The following is an 18,299-nucleotide window of genomic DNA, read 5'->3' as shown; positions in this document are numbered from 1 at the left end:
ACTGGGATGGAGATTGCATGTGTGGAGTTTAAAGGAGCATCTAAAGAGTTGGAAATTCAATCTGGGTACCTGAAGCTCAAAGGAGAGGGCAGGTTGGAGAGTATGGGAGTGAAGGGCTTGAGAATTACTCATTTTATTTTAGTTATGGGAAGGAACATTGGGAGACCTGCTGGTTAGCCAGGCAAGGAGCAGAGTTTGGACCTCAGCAGTCCAAGTGAGCATCAGGAGCTGAAGGTGAGTTTCTTAGTGGTGTTTTACTCACCTGTGTGGCCATTTGAACTGTAGGTAATTCTGAACAGAGTCTGATTGCATGTCTTGCCTCTGATTCAGTAACAGTGACTTCAGGACTGTCACCATGGAAGGGACATCAACTAGTCAAACAATTCTCCAGTGCATATCTAAGCATAAAGGGTCTTTGGTGGGGTAAATGCCATGATATTCATCAGTCAGATTACAGATGCCTCTACCTGCCTGTGAATGTTAACAACTGTTTGATTTCAAACTGGAACTCAATAAGAATTTTCCTCAGGGCATAAATGCAGACAACAAAACAGACTCTACCTTACTGCCCTCCCTCACTGCCCAGTGCATTTCTAGTCTATGTCACCCAAAGCCAGAACACCACACTGACCCTCAACATGATCCTACTCTTTAGGCTCATTAATTCTGAGTCTTACATTCTTCTTTCTTTCCTTCTGATTTATACAGCACTAAGTTGCTCACCCATCTTCACCACATGCCAGAGTGAATGTAGCATCTTGCTGAGACACGTGATGAACTTTTAATCCGAAGATCAACAAATGATGACCATGAGCCAATTCTGACCCACCACCTGTGTTTGTATACAAAATATGCTTTTGTTTGAAAGGCAGAGTTACATAGGGAAAGATGAAAGAGAGAGAGAGCGCTTTTCCATTTGCTGGTTCACTCTCCAAATGGCCTCAATGGCTAAGAATAGGCAAGATCAGAGTTTCATCCAAGTCTGCCACATGAATCCAGGGGCCCAAGCATTATGGCCCTCAGCTGCTTTCCCAAACGAGCTGGATTGGAAGTGGAGCAGCTAGGAATCAAACTGACTCCCATAATGGATAAGCACATTGCTGGTGGTAGCTTCATTTGCTAAACCACAGTGCCAATCCTTGCAAATAAAGCTTTATTAGAACATAGCAATGGCCATTAATTTATGTAGTGTGCCAGAATGCTTTTTTAGCAAAAAAAAAAAAAAAAAAAAAAAAGCAGCCTTAAGTGGTTGGAACAGAGAGTTTGTGTTATACAAAATCTAGTTTTAGTAATGCTTAAATTTTGTTAGCGATAGATTTATTTATTTATTTTTATTTGCTTGGAAGTCAGAATTATACATAGAGAGGTCAGTCTTGTGTTTACTGGTTTATTCCTCAGTGACTGTAATGTCAGGGATTGAACTGGGCCACAGCCAGTTTCCAGGAGTTTCCTGTGGATCTCCTGTTTGGGTGCAGGTTTTCCAAACTAACTTGGACCGTCTTTTACTGCTTTTCCAGGCCATTACTAGGCTGTTGGATCAGAAGCAGAACAGCTAGGACACAAACTGGTGCCCATGTTAAATGCTTGTGTTGTAGGTGATTGCTTTACCCCACCATACAGTGATGTTAGCCTCAGTAACGCTTAAACTGTTGACAGAAAAGAGGGTCCCAACACCTGTCCATCCATCCTGTATACCAGTGCCAAGTCAGTATCCCAAAAATGCAATGCAACAGAGTTTCTCTTGCTTAGAACCTGAAATCACACTGCATTGCTCATACAATGGGATCTAACCTTTTTCTTTTGCCTAGCATTTCAAGGCCTTCAATGACCTCATCCTAGACAATTGTTCAAGTCACTGGTCTACTGTTAAAGTCAAGTACTTCACTTCAATGAAATGAAAACATCTCCTCATTGTCCCTGGAACATGCAGTTGACTCCTATCTTTGCTCACAGTTTCCAGTGCCTAGAATGTGATGCCCACTGCTCTATAATGACCTCCATCCTACCCGTTGTTAGAGGTCCTAACTCAGAACCTCCATCCCTCCTGACCATGTCAGCTCACAGTGATCATCTAAGAGACTGCTGCTCAAGCCTGTAGGGCACCATTGCCTATACCACTTGGGAATATTCTGTCATGGGAAGGATTTACCAATAGGGTGTTGAAGCATTCTCAAATGAGAACTTTCTGTAATCATAAAGACAGAGACAGGGAAGCCTGGGAAATGACAAGATACATAATTAGAACTTACAGCAGCATCTTGTGTCTGTGACCTGCTGCTGCTGCATCTTTGTTCTGGAATTAAATGTTGATGACTGCATGTCTTGACAGTGAATAGGAATGAATCACAAACACCCAGTAAACCTACACTTAGCAAATCCTAGGACTTAGAGATAAAGTGTCTAGTTCTGAGCTTTGTCACTTTGAGATGCTGCGTAGGAGAGCTCTTCCCAGTGGGCCTCAAATACCTGAGCCGTTGCCTACTGGCTCCTAGGGTCTGTATCAAGAGGACTCACACCCAGGCATTACCTAACCATAAATGCATAGCAGTAAGAACCATAGCGAGTAACATGACTGAATACTTCCTGTTGGCATAGGTTTTTCTGCGCTCTTTATCAGTAGCATCTCATTTCATTCACATTCCAACCACATAGGTATGTGGGAGAAGACAGAGACCCAGGAGCATCAAAGAATTTTTCAGAGGTCACAAAGGTAGCAGTGGGTTGAGCTGTGAGTTGCACACAGGCAAACAGATCCCAGACTTCCTATTTCTCATAACCTCTGCGAGCCCCACCCACCCCATGGACTGCTCGTCCAAAGATCCCTTTCTAACTTGTGTGGTTTGGCATGTCCAACTGGATGATTTAAAATTTAAAATGGACTATTTGGATAAACAGATCCCTAGAATGTCCCACCATTCTACTCTAGCATGTTTTCAGTTTGTAACAACCTGTGTCTCTGAGATTGAGAGTTTTATTCTTTGTCTCCCTATTAACACTGCACAGCACATGATACTTCTGCTCTCGCTCTCTCGCTCTCTCTCTTTCTTGTGTGTGTGTGTGTGTGTGTGGGAACTGTCTTTTCTTCTGGATGCAATTGCTGCAGCCTGGCTGAGTGAGGAGGATCTCTCCCACTCATTGAGCCCACTGCAGGCATATTTAGACAAGACTGCTGCTTACAACACACCCAGAGCTGGTGAGGCAGGTGATGTTGCACGTGTGTCCAGCGTCTCTGGCAAAAGTGTCCCTATAGATGTATGCTGCTGCCACTCCCTGCCTTAAAATTCCTGCAGCCAGTACCCACCCCCCTCTAATACATTCTCTCTTTTTATTTTCAAGGAAAAGAGAAAGAGACAGACTGAAATAGAAGGCAAACGACAGCAGCTTGACGAGCAGATACTTCTGCTGCAGCATTCCAAGGTAAGCGGCTGACCCCTCGGACCTGTTCCATGATTAGACATGCAGATCACACCCTGGAGAGCTGGGCAGAGCCTGCTCTGCCGCGAAGACGCTGCTGCTGCTGCCTCCAGCAGCCTGTGCCTTCAGTCAGGGAACCATCACCAGGCTTTTCCTGTGAATTTCTCAAATTCAAGACATTGTTGCAGCATTTCAATTTCTGCAAGCATGAGATGACAGCCTGCGCACGGTCAGGGTGGAGGGTGCTGTGTGCATGTTAAACATGGCAGTGAGATGCAGAAATTGGCTGAGAATGCTCTACATGGCGGGTGAGGTACCTTAGCTGTCGCTTCTGGGCTTAGAGACTCTGAAAGGTACATTTAAGTGTAATGTGCTTTTCTGAAAATTACAAATTTTAGTATTTGCTTTGATAGAGAGAAAGGGAGAGATACGACAGTGTGAGCTGATAAAGAGCTACACAGTATGCTTCAGATTATTCGTTTTTCTTATTTCTGCTTGAACAATCCTGAAAGTAGTCAGTGAGTGCCAGCAGTTGGTCAGAGATGACTTGTACATGATTTGACATGGTTGGGTGGTCACTGTACTGTGCTAGAGAGATGGAGAAGAGGTATTTGTTGTTATTTAAAGCATAAGTATATTTAAACATGATCATCGATGCCAGCCCAAGAGAAAGCTCTGTTACCGTCAGCAGGACCCCACTGGCTGCAGAGTAGTGCTTTCTGGCTGTTCATAGAAGAATGGGAACACGTTCCAAGGGCCAGCCGGGAGTTGCCACTTGCCTTTGACTGCTTCTCTGGGCTTTTCAGAAAAGACCTGCCACCCCATCCGGATGCTGTGATAATTCTAGGGGGCTAGTTGGGAAGGTGGCACTGATTCTTACAGTGATCCTCAAAGAGGATTATTTTTTAAAGGTGCCTTTAGGGTTACATTTTCTATTTCCTAAAAACAGGGCTGTGCTAAATAAATACCCAAAGCAAGACTCATGGGCAAGCTAGTTAATGACTTCAAAGAGCAGCGTGACCTATATCTACTTAGCACGTTGTCAGTTTTGCCAGAGAAATATGTTCAAATAATAAATATGTCCAAAAGGAAGAAAAGCAACACAACACTGAGAATGCTGCCCGTTTATCTTGTTCATCGTGTAAAATCCATTCGCAGCCCTTCCTCTGTAGGCGCTCACACAGTTTCTCACATGCTGTTGCTCTTTCCTTATAAGATCCTGAGGGAGGATTGAGAGCTAAAATTAGTATCCTCTTCTTGCAGAACTGGGGACTCAAAAATGCAGAACAGAACTGAACAGATTATTCAAGGTCCGTCTGGACAGAGCTGGGTCTTTGCCTCAGAGCACAGCCAGTTCACCCTGGTTATGAGACAAAAGTAAATTCTTGGAGAAGGGCGAGATTTTTGAATAACAGGACAGGATGAATAAGATAGGCTCCTTTTAGACAACCTGCCTGCTCTCTAAGCTCAGTGTAGTTCTCGACTTTTATGTTAGTTGAATCCAAAGTGAAGCAGCGAAGCTATGTCAGTCAAGTTTCTTTTGTTCCGTTGGTCATCATTCTAGCTGGCAAATCACTGCTGATGTCTATCACAGCAGTACAATATTCTGTTTCTATCTCATCTATCCATGTTTCACCTATGCCTCCATTGATCCATCTATCTTTCCAACCAGCCAGTCATTCATCCATCTACCCAGTCAGTTTCACATTGAGGAAGCACAGAATTTCCTTCAAGGACTTGGAAGCAAGGAAATCATTGTTTCTGATTTTGCTAGTAAAATTCTCACTTGGCTGGTGAAACTGGCTAACTAAGGGTACAGCCAGCACTTTGATCAAGGTAATCTTGCTATAACTGGTGGTGGGTGAGAGAACTGGGGAGAGTGTCGTTTAAGGGAGACTAGTGCATTGTATCTTTCTGTATATATGGGCAGAAAGAGGGTGGGTTATTAGCCTTGACTGGTGGAAAAGGAAAGCTCAGAGTTTCCAAAGTTGGCAATGTGTGTCTGGTAGTACCCAGAAGGACCCCTCCAGCTCCAGGAGGAAGTGACTGAGTTTCTGAGCACTGGAGAGGCAGGGTGGATGGAAAGACCAGATGAGTCCCAAGTGAAACGGCCCTCATTGCTCTAGGTTTTCATTTAGGACATCTTCCCTGAAATAAGTGAGTCCTTCTCATCGAAGGAAATGGGTGTCTGATGGAGGGATAGGGCCACTTCCATTACCAGAAAGGGGTAGTTACATCAGCCCGCTGCTGACTGAGGTTGAATAGGAGTCTCTTCTGGGTTCCTTCAGTTCCCGGTTTGGTGGCCTTGCCCCTGGATGAAAGTGGTTGTATTTCCTCTCCGTGAGCTTCTTGGATAGTCAATTAATCTTCTATTGGCTGCATCACAGCCTGGCCATCCTCTTGTCCATTCTCAACAGTAGTCTCCATTTTTGGAATACCCAACATGTTACCTCGTACTTTAAATACACACTCTCAATGGTAACTGCAAGATCAGTCTTATAGTCTCCAGGACCTGAGGTCAAATGGTTTACTCACATACATGAATGTGCTATCCAGCACTAAACCTCAGGGTTGTCTGGTGCCAATGCCTGTACTCTTCCTGGGATGCTGTTCTTTTTTAATCGAATGTCAGCTTTGAAATAATTTATTTATTTGAAGATATGCCAGATATTGTCACCAGTCTTACTTTTGGTTTATTTTCATGAACCTCAGAAAATTTAGACTATATGTGGATATGTGTCACAGCAATTATTGTTAAGTTCTTGAGGTAGAAGATACTGGGAAATAGATCAATAATTAATATTTATTTTATTCATGTATAAAATCCCAGCTGCTCTCTATGTAGAAAATTCTCATTATTAGGGATTATGGAAAAGTATTAGATTTAGCTTCACATGTATATATATATATATATATGTAGTTTTCATATTATTTATAAAATTCTCACAATCTATTTTTAAGATACTCTCACATATGGGTTTATATCATTCTTTCACAATTCTATCACTTAGTCATAGCAATAAGATATTAATTATTTAGACAGACTCATTGGACTTGTCAAAGCAAATAAATAAAATGTAAGACAATCATTTTGGCATTTGTATGTTTGCTTGATATTCTTGTTCATTGCAATATTTTAGAGTATATGGTAGCTTCACAGGATATCTTTACCTTGTTTATGGGCTATGAGAAAATTCCATAATACAATGAGGACTGAAGTATGAATGGTAAAATATTAGCTACTACACCCCAGTGTTTAGGAAATCTTATGATACTTTGAAATTCTGGCCAAATTTAATTCAGATTACTTTACCTGTATTTAGTGTCTGACATTTGTGGTGTAAAATTCTCTAAAAGATACTAAAACCAGCAAGAAATGTTGATAGCTGTACTATTTTTACTGGTTATAAAAGCAAGGAATATATGACCATTTTTTTAAAAAATGAATTTACAAGTACAAAAAAATCAAAGAAAAAATCAACTTGATACTCCCCATCCAGGTAGAACACACATAGGAGACTCCCCACCCCCCAGCCCAATGTGCTTTGTTAATTAGGATATGTAACCTTCGCTCACAGGACTCAGTAACCTGGAGGTAAAATGAAGCTGTGTGCAGGTAAATGTTGACATTGTAGTACCTTACTTCCTTTTTGATATTTGTGTGTGGATTATTTTAAGCTTACATCTTCCATGAAATCACATCTAGCAATGATTCATTTTGTGATTTCTGACTGTAATGTCGTCCTTGGAAAGACCGTCTCTTGAGCCACTTATGATGTTTCTTACTTATGAACCTTCATAGTTTTGATCCATTGAGATTTTATTTTCCCATAAGTTGGGAGACAGGAATATAATTTACTTTGTATAGGTGATGAGTCTCTTGTCTAGACATAATGTATTAATTCATCTTTGTTTCATTGCCTTAAATGCTTACTTTATCATATATATTATATATGTACATATTATATAATATATATGTATATATTTCTCATTTACCCTTGGGCCCCTGTTCATGGACTCTTTTTATTCCATTAACCTGCCCATTCCTGTTCCTATGTCACTCTATGTCACTCTTACTTAATCCCTATGGTTTTTCAATATATTGTGATTTTTCACAAGACAAGAGCCATTATTTGTGTTCTTTTGGAAAACCATGGTGGCTTTCTATCTATGGAAACTGTGATTTATTTTCCTTGTGTTTATAATATGACTTGTGATAATATAAGTTCTCAAAAAAATAAATCAGCTACTGTATTTCATCAGAGGAGACTGGATTTAATATTTCCTTCCTGCTCCAGTGGTTGACTTGTCAGAGACTTGAATATTTTCCTAGTCTGTTCCAAGTCCTGGCACAGGGCAGGCACTCTGTATGTCTTGCAATGTGAACTCCCTTGTGGCTGTCACATTTATAAAGGTTTGTCTGACAGAATCAATGTTGTCAGAATCAAATTGCTCACACCATATCTTCAATACATAACCTGCCTTTGAATTACTTATTCATGAACAGGGAACTCTGGAGGGAATTTTTTCCTAGTCCAAGCTATGAAAATTGTCGTCATATTTTAAAGTTGAGAAAGCTGAATGAAAAAAAAAAAAGATCAACGATTTAAATGAGATCCCTGTGAAATGTCTATTGTTAGTTCAGCAAGGTCATTTGCTGAATAGCCAAAGAGCTTCAGGAGACTTGCTGCCGACATTCTACAATGTCGGTCACTATCTTGAAGCTGTAGCCCTAATTTTAGGCTTTCCCAAATGTTCATATGTATGAAGGCTCATTTCAAATGTTAAAATGTTGAATTTATACTGTGTAGCATGCTACACAGTGTAAAAGAACTTTAATTCTTTGTCTTTCTATTCTATATTCCCTGACCCTATATACAGAATGTGAATGGAAGCTGAAATCTGATTTCATTGATAGTCTTGGGTTGCCTTCTCCTTGTGTGTGATGAATCATATGACAAATCTCAAGATCAAACCACTTTTTTGTTGGTGGCCAAATAGGGGGAATGAAAATGCTGGCGGGGTAAAGGAGGGAAAAGAGAGAAGGGACCCAAATAAATGACTGAAAATACACTGTGTCATTCTGAACTTGACCCATTTTTCTGTTGGAAAATTGAAATTAGCCAGAATCGAGCCATCATTTACTAACTCAGCCAGAGTTCATTTTAGCCAGCTTTCAGGTAAATGACAGATTTGGAGTAAAAAACAAACTCCTGAAAGTACAAGAAGAACTCACAGGTGAATATTTTATAGTGTGAGGGAGATAAATCTCAACTAAGAGTGCCATGAAAGCCAGAAGTATAGTAAAATGATTGCTAGGTATAACTTTATGAAAATCACAGAAACCTGATCAGAAAGACATTGGAGGGGCAGGCATTGTGTAGCAGGTTATGCTGCTGCTTAGCACACCGAAAGTAGGCTCCATGTCTTTGGCCTCTCCTCTGTTTCAAACTAATATGTTCTGCCACCTGAATGATGATGCAATAGATTCTCATCACTTGTACTTTGCAATAATCCTACTCCCATCACAATCTGTTCTTACTCATGCTGTGCTTAAAATAACCACAAAACTCTCTATTAGGGCTACAGGATCCTACCTGATTTGGTTCCTACTTACCATCTTCAACTTGTTCTATCATTTCTCCCCATCCCTCCTTATGCCCCCTGCCATTCCCAACAATGGTTCAGCTCCCCATGGTGTTCTTTTAGTTTGCTAATACATTAAACTCTGTCTCACCATGGGGCTGGTACGTTTGCCAGTCCTATTACCTGGAATGCTTCTCCCAAGTCTCAGATCTCCACTAGAGCATTCAAGTTCAGGACAGAGCTTTCCCACCTGAAGTATGTTCTCTGAATGTGTTGTTGTATTGTCCTGCCTGCCTCCTCCAAGGCATGCATCACTGTCTTGCATCTTTGTTCATTGAGACTAAGGGTCCATGGAAGTAGAGACTTGCCTGTCTTCTAGACCTGTGTCCTCAGGGCTGGAAAATAGGAAAGGGACAGAAGAACCACTGCTTCTAAAGAGGGAATGCGGGAAGAGAGGGGAGTTTATAAAAGGGTGAACCATTCTGTTTTGTAGAGCTGTGTTTGTCTAGCCAGTGAGAAAGCTGTTGTATTCTGGAAGCATTTGATGTATGCAGAGACACTGAGATTGGAGTTCTCAAACAGCATCAATAACAGCCTGGTGTGGGAGCTTGTTAAGCGTTCAAAATTCTCGATGGTAAATGCTCGGCTAGTTTGGAAACCCAGATCAAAACCCCAGCTCCTGCCAGCCTCTGTCATTGTGAACACTCGGGATCTCTCTCTCTCTCTCTCTCTCTCTCTCTCTCTCTCTCTCTCTCTCTCTCTCTCTTTCTCTGTCTCGCTTGCTCAGAAACAATTTTTGAAAAGATTTATTTATTTATTTATCTCTGAAAGAGTTAGAGATAGAGAGGGAGAAACAGAAATCTTTGACGTGCTGGTTCAATCCCCAAGATGGCTTTAGCAGCTAGCTGGGGGTCAGATTGATACCAGGAACCAGGAGCTACTTCCAGGTTTCCCACGCAGGTGACAAGGTCCTGAACACTTGTACCATCTTCCATCCTGTTCCCAGACCATTAGCTGGTAGCTGGGTTGGAAGTGGAACATCTAGGACAAGAACTGAGGCCCCTATGGGATGCCAGTGTCTTGGGCAGCAGCTTAACACACTGCATCACAATGGCTGCTCTCAAACAGATCTTTAAAAAGAAAAAAAAAATTACTGCAAAATCTCATTCCATACTACAGACTTCAAGAGCTAGCATTCTTGTGGATGAGGACCTAGAGTCTGTCTTGGCAAGCTCTTCTGTGATCCTTGTAGAAACTGAAGTTGGAGGAGCTCTGTTCTGGTTTTGTTTCCTAAAACTAGACAGGCCCATAAAGCAGGGAGCAGATTTACTTTAGAAACTGTTTCTGTTGCGTCTCAGGAGCCCCTGTCAAGGCTCCATTTGTCCAGCTGCCAGCTTTCCATTTGCCTCTTCCTGTGCTGACTGTGTTTGGTCAAGGTGAAATTTCAACAGTTCTTAGCACCTGTAAGCTAGGATGCATTTTTTTGATGAGTGTTATTTGGACAGTAAGGGCCAAAAAAGAAAAAAAAACTTCTCTATTTTTAGCTTTTCTACTTCTGCTGTGCTCTGCTTGCCATTAAATCGTGAAACATACAGAGAGCCAATACAAGCCAGGACAGTGCAGGGGAAAGTCTAGTTTTAGATGGATGTGCTCCGACTATCCCATTAGTTACCAAGGTCCTAACACAGCCAGTCTCCAGAACCATACAAGCGGATCCTGAGGGGGTTAGGGGGGTCTTCAGATGTAAATATATTTGAATTGAGGTCTTCTCTGACAACATAGCTTTGGAGCCTAGTGAAAAATCAATTGTGCTTTTTTAAGGATCTTTTTAATGTCAGAACTCCACTGTGAAATGGGCTCCCAGGAGACGAGGCTCACTGCCTCTTTCTGTTCCTCCTCTCCCTGGGTTCTGTTGCCAGGCTTGGTCTTGGTGATGTCACTGCTATATTAAAAGGAGACAACTTGAGGGTCTTGTGACTATGGGTGCCCAGAGTCACCGGCTTGCCTTGGCTGAAGGTGATGACCCATGTCTGGACTCCATCATTTGGAAATCAGTGTTGTCAGGAGGCACTGTGTAAGGAAGAGCATAGAGAACAGTTCCTAGAGTAGCCCTTGAGTTTCAGGAAAGTGTGGCTGCAAACAAGGCCAGAGATGTCCATGCTGCCTTTCCGGAACAGCCTGCCTACCAGTGAGGGGGACCAGATTTCTGTCTCCACACATCCTTAAAAGGTGTTTGTCATCTGTAACTTGGACTAGGGGGATGCTGAGCATCTCAGTGCAGGGAGAGCTCTGGGCATGTGACCCTCCATTCATTGCAGATGGTGAGAATGAAGGAAAAGCAAGGCTTTCCCAGTGCAGCCACTGACTGGAACCTGCTTTGAGATGCAAAGGGGATTAAGGTGTAGTCCCATACTTCAAGAGACAGGCAGTGTGGAGGGGGACCTGACGCAAAAAGTCAAATATCAAGGACATGGTAAAAGACCTGTGAATGAATCCGTAGCGTGAGGAACCAGTGGACCTCGCAGCAGATGTGGGAGAAGGTGTCTCAGGTATCCTTTCATCTGCTCTTTCTCAGATGAATGGACAAGAGGGCGAGGAAACAGGATGGAAAACAACAGGAATACACATTCCTGTGGCACAAAGTGCATGACCCTGCTTGCAGCCTATGAGCTTGTCTCTCCCCGTAGCAACACCTGGTTGTTGTCCATGTTGAACAAAGGAGAAACCCCGGACTTGGTGAGCCTTAAGGTGCTGTCTAAGATCTCCCAGCCAGAACCATGCAGGTTGATCCAGAATCCAGGTTGGCAACCACTGGTGCAACATGAATTCTCACAATCTCTATTCTGAGGTTTCCAAGGGTGAAACTTACAGTCAATTTGGAGATCAAGAGGATAAAGCAATAGTTTTCTTCCTGCTGCAAACATTCTTATGTGTTTCCATAAGAGTGAATATCTGATATTCTGCCAGCTCTTCTTTCAGACCAGAGATGGTCTCCCCAAGAAACTGTTGAATTTATCTGGACAATAAGATGCTGGACTCTATGCATGGTACATACTTGTAATGAAGGAATCATGACTGGATTTGAACTATGATACTACAACAAAGTGGAGGAATCCACCATGGGGAGAGGGCACGGGGAGGGGTTGAGGGAATCCCAGAGCCCATGAAACTGTGTCACAAAATGAAATTTTACAAAGTGTGAATATCTGAGTAAAAATATAAAAATATCCAGTGACGGGACTTGGCATAGTGGCACAGCAGTTAAGCTGATGCTTGAAACACCAGCAACCCAGAACAGAGAGCCTAGTTTGAGTCGCAGCTACCCTGCCTCTGATCCAGCTCCCTGATAATGCACCTGGTAATGCCTTTCAAATAAATAAATTAACTTTTAATAATGTCCATTGACCAAGACAGCCACTATGTGCTGAGAGACACCGAGATGGCTTTGTGAAGAACAGTGGTTCTGAGTCTTGATGATTTACCTCACCGATTGCCATGTTGCCATGGAAAGGTCCTCTTGTGAAGCTCTGCAGAGCAATTAGCAGAAACACAGTGTATGCAAACTTAGCATGTGTTTTTTTTTATTATAAATCACTGTCCTCTAACTTTAAAATATTGATGGTTTTTGATACTTTGCTTGGTGGTAGCATGTCATGATTGATGTGTAATTGGAGCGTAGGGAGTGGTTTCTGTCTACAAGCACAGTGCAGTAGAAAACCACTTATACAAGAGTGCATGTGAAATTGTGTGGAACAATGCAGTTGAAGATAACTTTATTTTGGTCTTAAAGAAATGAATCAGGGGCCCTCATTGTAGGAAGGATAGCCCATATCTGAGTGCCAGGTCAAGACCACTGCTGTGCCTCCAATCCACTGCCTGCTAATGCACCTGGGAAAGCAGCAGAAAATGGCTCCGCTGCTTGGACCCCCGCCATCCATGTGGGGGACCTGAATAGCATTCATGGCTCCTGAGTTTCAGTTGGACCGAGCTCCAGCTGTGGCCGTTTGGGTAGTAACCAAACAGATTGATGATCTCTCCATCTCCCTTTCAGATAAATGAAGGAATCCTCAAAAAAAAATGGAAATCCACACAGATTTTTCCATCACGTGCATTTTCCACAAGCTTTTTGATGGTCATTTTTATGCATGGAGTTGAATGTCTTCTTGCATCAAAATGAACTTACGTTTTAACTCCATTTCCCATGAACCTCTTGAAGAACCCTTGGTTAGGAACAAACTCATGTCTTTATATCAGATGATTGGGAAATCATATATCAATTGCTGTGTACCAGCCTCCTTGTACACTGTAAGAATAATCAAATAAACCCATGAGTTGTACTGGAGTGATTTATAGTCAAAGCACCGTACCTATCTGGCCACATGCTGAAGATGATTTGCTTCCAGAGTATCATTTGTGGAAGGCAGGAATTTCAGTCACTTGTAATATGCTTGCATATACCCAGCAAGGTCTCCACAATGATATTGTTATTAAATGTAGGCAATTTTTTAAAAGATTTATTTATTCATTTATTTTTAAAACTTTTATTGGAAAGGCAGATCTAGAGAGAAGGAGAGACAGAGAGAAAGATCTTTCCATCAACTGGTTCACTCACCAAGTGGCTGCAAAGGCCAGAGCTGAGCTGATCCAAAGCTAGGAGCCAGGAGTCTCCACCAGATCTCCCATGTGGGTGGAAGTTCCCAAGGCTTTGGGCCATCCTCTGCTGCTTTCCCAGGCAATAAGCAGGGAGCTGATTCACATCCCCAAGTGGCCACAATGACCAAAGCTGAGCAGATCTGAAGGCAGGAGCCAAGAGCTTCTTCTGGGTCTTCCACGCAGGTGCAGGGTCCCAAGGCCAACTGGGTCATCATCCTCTACTGCTTTCCCAGACCAAGAGCAGGGAGTTGGATGGGAAATGGAGCGGCCAGGATATGAACTGGCACCCATATGGGATCCCGGTGGTTGCAAGGCAAGTATTTAGCCACTAGGCTACCATGCCAGGCCCTAAATGTGAGTGATTTTTTTCTATATTTATTTTACATTTTAAAGATTCTACTCTGCAATTTATATTTTATATCAGAAATTATAATATATTATGTGTCTGTTTTCATACATATGGATTCTTATTTTAAAAAACAGAATATAAACAAAATAAAGAACCACATAATTATTGACTTGCATTACACCACACTTTACAACTGATTTCTGATTAGCAAATTAATACAACCTCCAATGTGAGTGATTTCTAAAAACGCATTTTGGGAGGCTTCATATTAAATAGCCTTCAATCCCACAAAAAATGAGAAACCACTGTCTTGTGCATCCTTTGGTCCTAAAAGCTGCAAGAAATCCCTTCCACACTTGCATGCCCTGGCTCTCGTTCATTATGCAAACCCTTGCCTTTCCCGTTGCTCACTCTACCTAACACAATTCTAATAAAGTTTTTGCATGGCGGTGATGCCAGGAAAGCCAAGGACCCAGGAAGCTCAACTGTTACTCTGCCCTGTTGTCCCTTCAGTTGGCCACTGGTTACTGGGAAGAATTGGCCAGGTGCCCTATGGCCTCACAGTGGTCCAGTCGCCTGACGTCTGGCCTGCCCTGCCCATAGCTGGCTCAGCCCTCAGTCACAGGATCCACTTTGCAGATATTCAGAACTGCCGTCTGCCACACAGGGGTTGTGTAAGTGGAAACCGCCCACCTCGCCTTGTTTTTAGAGATTTCAACACTCCTTTCCTTTGAGCTGTTTTCATCTCCCTTCTTAAAGCAGTCGTTGCTCCCTGCAGACCACTGATCTCCAGCAAAACCTTTCTATTCCTTTCCGCAATCGCGTGATTCACTGGCACAGGTGGGCTGCATGATTTTAATGATTTTGGAAATCATGCTGGTAAACGGTTGAGTCATTTGAGGGTTTTTAAGATGAGGTATGAAGCCGATTAATCTTTTAAGAAATAACGTGGCCTGGATGTGAGGTAATGAGAGGAAATTTTATAATGGGATGATACTTTAATAGGAAAATGTGGGTTTTTTTTTTCTTTAGAGACTTGTACTGAAATATTAATGAATGAAATATTATGCTATTTGCAATTTGCTTTTAAGTGCTTTGGTAAATGGATGTATGGGAGAATCTGACAAAATGTTTATGGTTGTTAAATCTAGGTGAGGCTGCATGAACATTTTTAATACAATTTGCTCTGTTTTTCTGCATCTTAAAAAAAATTTTTTTTAATTGTAAAAAGGTAGAAATAAATCCCTGTGAAAGTGGGTCCTCTAGGGAGTTGGACTGGAGGGAGGTAGGAAGCAAGCCAGTGAAGAGCGGAAGGCAACGCTTCAGGTGAACACTGACTGGTAATGAGTGGAGCTGACCCTGTGCCCTGAAGATGCATTTGGGGGTGGACTAACAGGTCTCTTGTCTCCCCTCATTCCCACAGTCCAAAGTGCTTCGTGAAAAATGGCTGCTGCAGGGTGTACCCGCTGGAACTGCCGAAGAGGAGGAAGCCAGGAGGCGGCAGTCTGAGGAGGATGAGTTCCGAGTCAAGCAGCTGGAAGATAACATTCAGAGGTAAGCAGCTTCCAGCATCACCACCCCTAGCTGTGGCTTTCCGGTGCAATAACCACTAGTTCCTCTAGGGGCGCTTGTCCACGCAGCTACCGGTTCCCTTTAGAATCTCGCCCTGACTGGTTCCGTGTTAATACTCAGAGTAATGTTATTGTACCAGAGTGGAATCCAGTGCAGCGATGTCTTCATGGGCCACTGAGGTGGTGAGCAGCCTGCCCCTTTACTGAATTCCCCTACAGAGTCTGCTCCCCCCTTGAGTAAGTTTGTTCACTGTTGTTATGCTGGCGTAGCAGGTGTGTTTTCAGAATTGCTGCATTTAATCAGTTAGAAATGGGGACCCCATAGCCCAAGGTCATGGAGCTGAGATGAAGGATGCAGAAGTACTGAGTGAGGGCCCTTCTGTAAAAATGAACTGTGTGGCATCTACACTCACTGCTCTGACGAGCGTGAACTTGATTTGTGGTTCTCAGCCAGGGTGTTACCTTAATGTCAATGTGGGAGAGAAGTAAGCTGCCCATGGCCAGTGGCTACCCAGGCTCACACAGACGCAAAGGCATGGATTTCCACATGGGAGCAAGATGCCCTCCCGGCCCAGGACACTTGGCCTGAAAAAGGAGCTGGGGGTAGAGGGAGTGCATGCAGGGAGGGGCATCTACCCCTCCAAACCAGCTGACCACCTGTGCCTGATATCTCACCCTCCTCTGCTTCCTGAGGCCGTGCGCTCCTTTCAGACACACTAGGTAATAGCTAAACCACTTATCAGTCACTTATACACTGGAGCAAGTGGAGACAGAGCACCCCCGGAGCCCACTGGTGTCACTAAAGGGGAGGGCAGGCACACTGCAGCCGGTGACCCCACTTTACAAAGGTCCTAATGTCCTTTCAAGAGTGTTTGGGACAGCTTGGTTAAACTGCTTAGTGAGAGAGACCAGCCAAGAAGGTTTGTGGGGTAGAAGTGATTGTGTGTGTGTGTGTGTGTGTGTGTGTGTGTGTGTGTGAGAGAGAGAGAGAGAGAGAGAGAGAAAGGCACTTTTTCTTAGAGTACAAAAGTACAAAGGGTGAAGGCTAAACTATTATCAGTGACTTTTATCTGTAGTATAAATTAATGTATTTGTATTATCCAAAGAGTAGATGATAATATCGACAGAAGCCACAAAGGATTTGAAAAGATTAAGGTTGGCGGGGGGCGGGGAGGTGGATCCTTTGGTTTAGAGACAGAAAAGATAATAGCAGCCTGACTTAGATTTTTTTTTAAAGATTTATTTATTTATATTGGAAAGGCAGATAAAAAGATCTTCTATCTATCCTCTATCTTTATCAAAGCCAAGCTGATTCAAAGTCAGGAGCCAAAAGTCACCTCAGATCTCTTGCCAGGTGTAGGGTCCCAAGGATTTGGGCTGTCCTCGACTGCTTCCCCAGGCCACAAGCAGAGGGCAGGATGGGAAGCAGGGCCACTGGAACTCGAACTGATGCCCATAGCGGACCCCGTTGCATGCACAGTGAGGACTTTAGCCACTAGGCTACTGTGCCAGGCTCTGACTTAGAACTTTGAAGAAGTCAATGGTATAAGGATTTAAGCCATGTCTAAATCTCTTTATGTCTGAGCCATTCTGAACATGGCCGTCTTCAAATAAAACCTGCCAACTTTCAATTAGCCCTGTTTCTATTTCCCTATATATCTTTAAGAAGAGAACCAATTCACTGTTCTAATTCTCAAATTTTTTGCAATGTTATTTGCTGCACAAATCAATTATAGGAAAGCAGCACAAATGCTTGGGAACTGAACACTTCTGTGGGAGACCAGAGATGGAACCCTAGGCTCCGGGCTGGGGCTTGGTCTAGCCACACTCATTATGGTCATTTGGGAAATGAATCAAGCTGTGGGAGATCTTGATTTCTCTCTTGGAGATAAATAAAATAAAACTTCTTTTAAAAAGATAAAAACAAAAAAAAAATTTGTTTGCAGGTCTTATTCTGGAAAACTTAGATTCAGTGTCTCAAGTAAGGAGCCCTGGAGGACATGTTGTTGAAAAATACTCTAGAAAATTCAGTTGTGCAGTCAAGTTCAAAAATGACCACTGTAAATAGGAAAAGGACAGACCATAAATGATATTCTGTTCCTACCAACTCCCCCTGACAAGGAAAGTGGGAAGTAAATCATGTGTCTAAGAAAATTTACTTTCCTAGAAAAAGACAACCCTGACCTGCGATCTGAGTCTTCTTGTGACTCAGAGAAGTTTGAAATCTGCTTTGGAGATTCCCCAGGTCAAGAGTAGTTCTGGTATGGACCTAAATTCTCTCTTCATAAACCCCATGACTGAGCCCGGCTTTTCATTTGAACTTGATTAGAAACAGTCTTGGCTTACCAGACCAAACATGATTCAGAACAAGAAAGCTGGATTTTTTTTTTTCCCATGGGCCAGGAAACTCTATAATTTTTCCAAGATTCTGGCTAAAATTAGAAGTGGTATGGTTTTGGAGTGATGACACCAAAGCCATTGGAAGGAAAGAAGAGAAGCTGGTCACCCCAATGGATGAATAGATCAGCATGTTTTTATACTGCTTTTCTCTGAATAATGTCAGGATTATGTTCTTGGTGGAAATCAGAGGCAAGTAGGATAAATAAGTTTGAAATAGGCTTTGAGTTTAATTATTTAATTTTGTATAGAAGGATGAAAGGCAGAGGGACATAGATACTGGATACAAAGAGAAAGATCTTCCATCCACTAGTTCACTCTCCAAATGC

At 42.6% G+C, this 18,299-nt stretch overlaps 1 protein-coding gene across 1 annotated transcript in view; it reads left to right on the top strand.

The window, feature by feature from the left end:
- Positions 1 to 18,299, top strand: part of LOC121172437 (paralemmin-2) — a 138,898-nt gene that overhangs the window by 72,252 nt on the left and 48,347 nt on the right. The window contains exons 2-3 of the mRNA XM_041004361.1: positions 3,337 to 3,417; positions 15,426 to 15,556. Coding sequence (XP_040860295.1) covers positions 3,337 to 3,417; positions 15,426 to 15,556 — 212 coding nt within the window. The remainder of the gene's footprint in view (positions 1 to 3,336; positions 3,418 to 15,425; positions 15,557 to 18,299) is intronic.

Source organism: Ochotona curzoniae, unplaced genomic scaffold (genome assembly GCF_017591425.1).
Source record: "Ochotona curzoniae isolate NIBS_2020 unplaced genomic scaffold, NIBS_Ocur_1.0 scaffold_3208, whole genome shotgun sequence".
In the NCBI taxonomy this organism is placed as follows: Eukaryota; Metazoa; Chordata; class Mammalia; order Lagomorpha; family Ochotonidae; genus Ochotona; species Ochotona curzoniae.
Note: the sequence above shows the minus strand (reverse complement) of the source record. Positions and strands in the feature narration are given on the sequence as shown.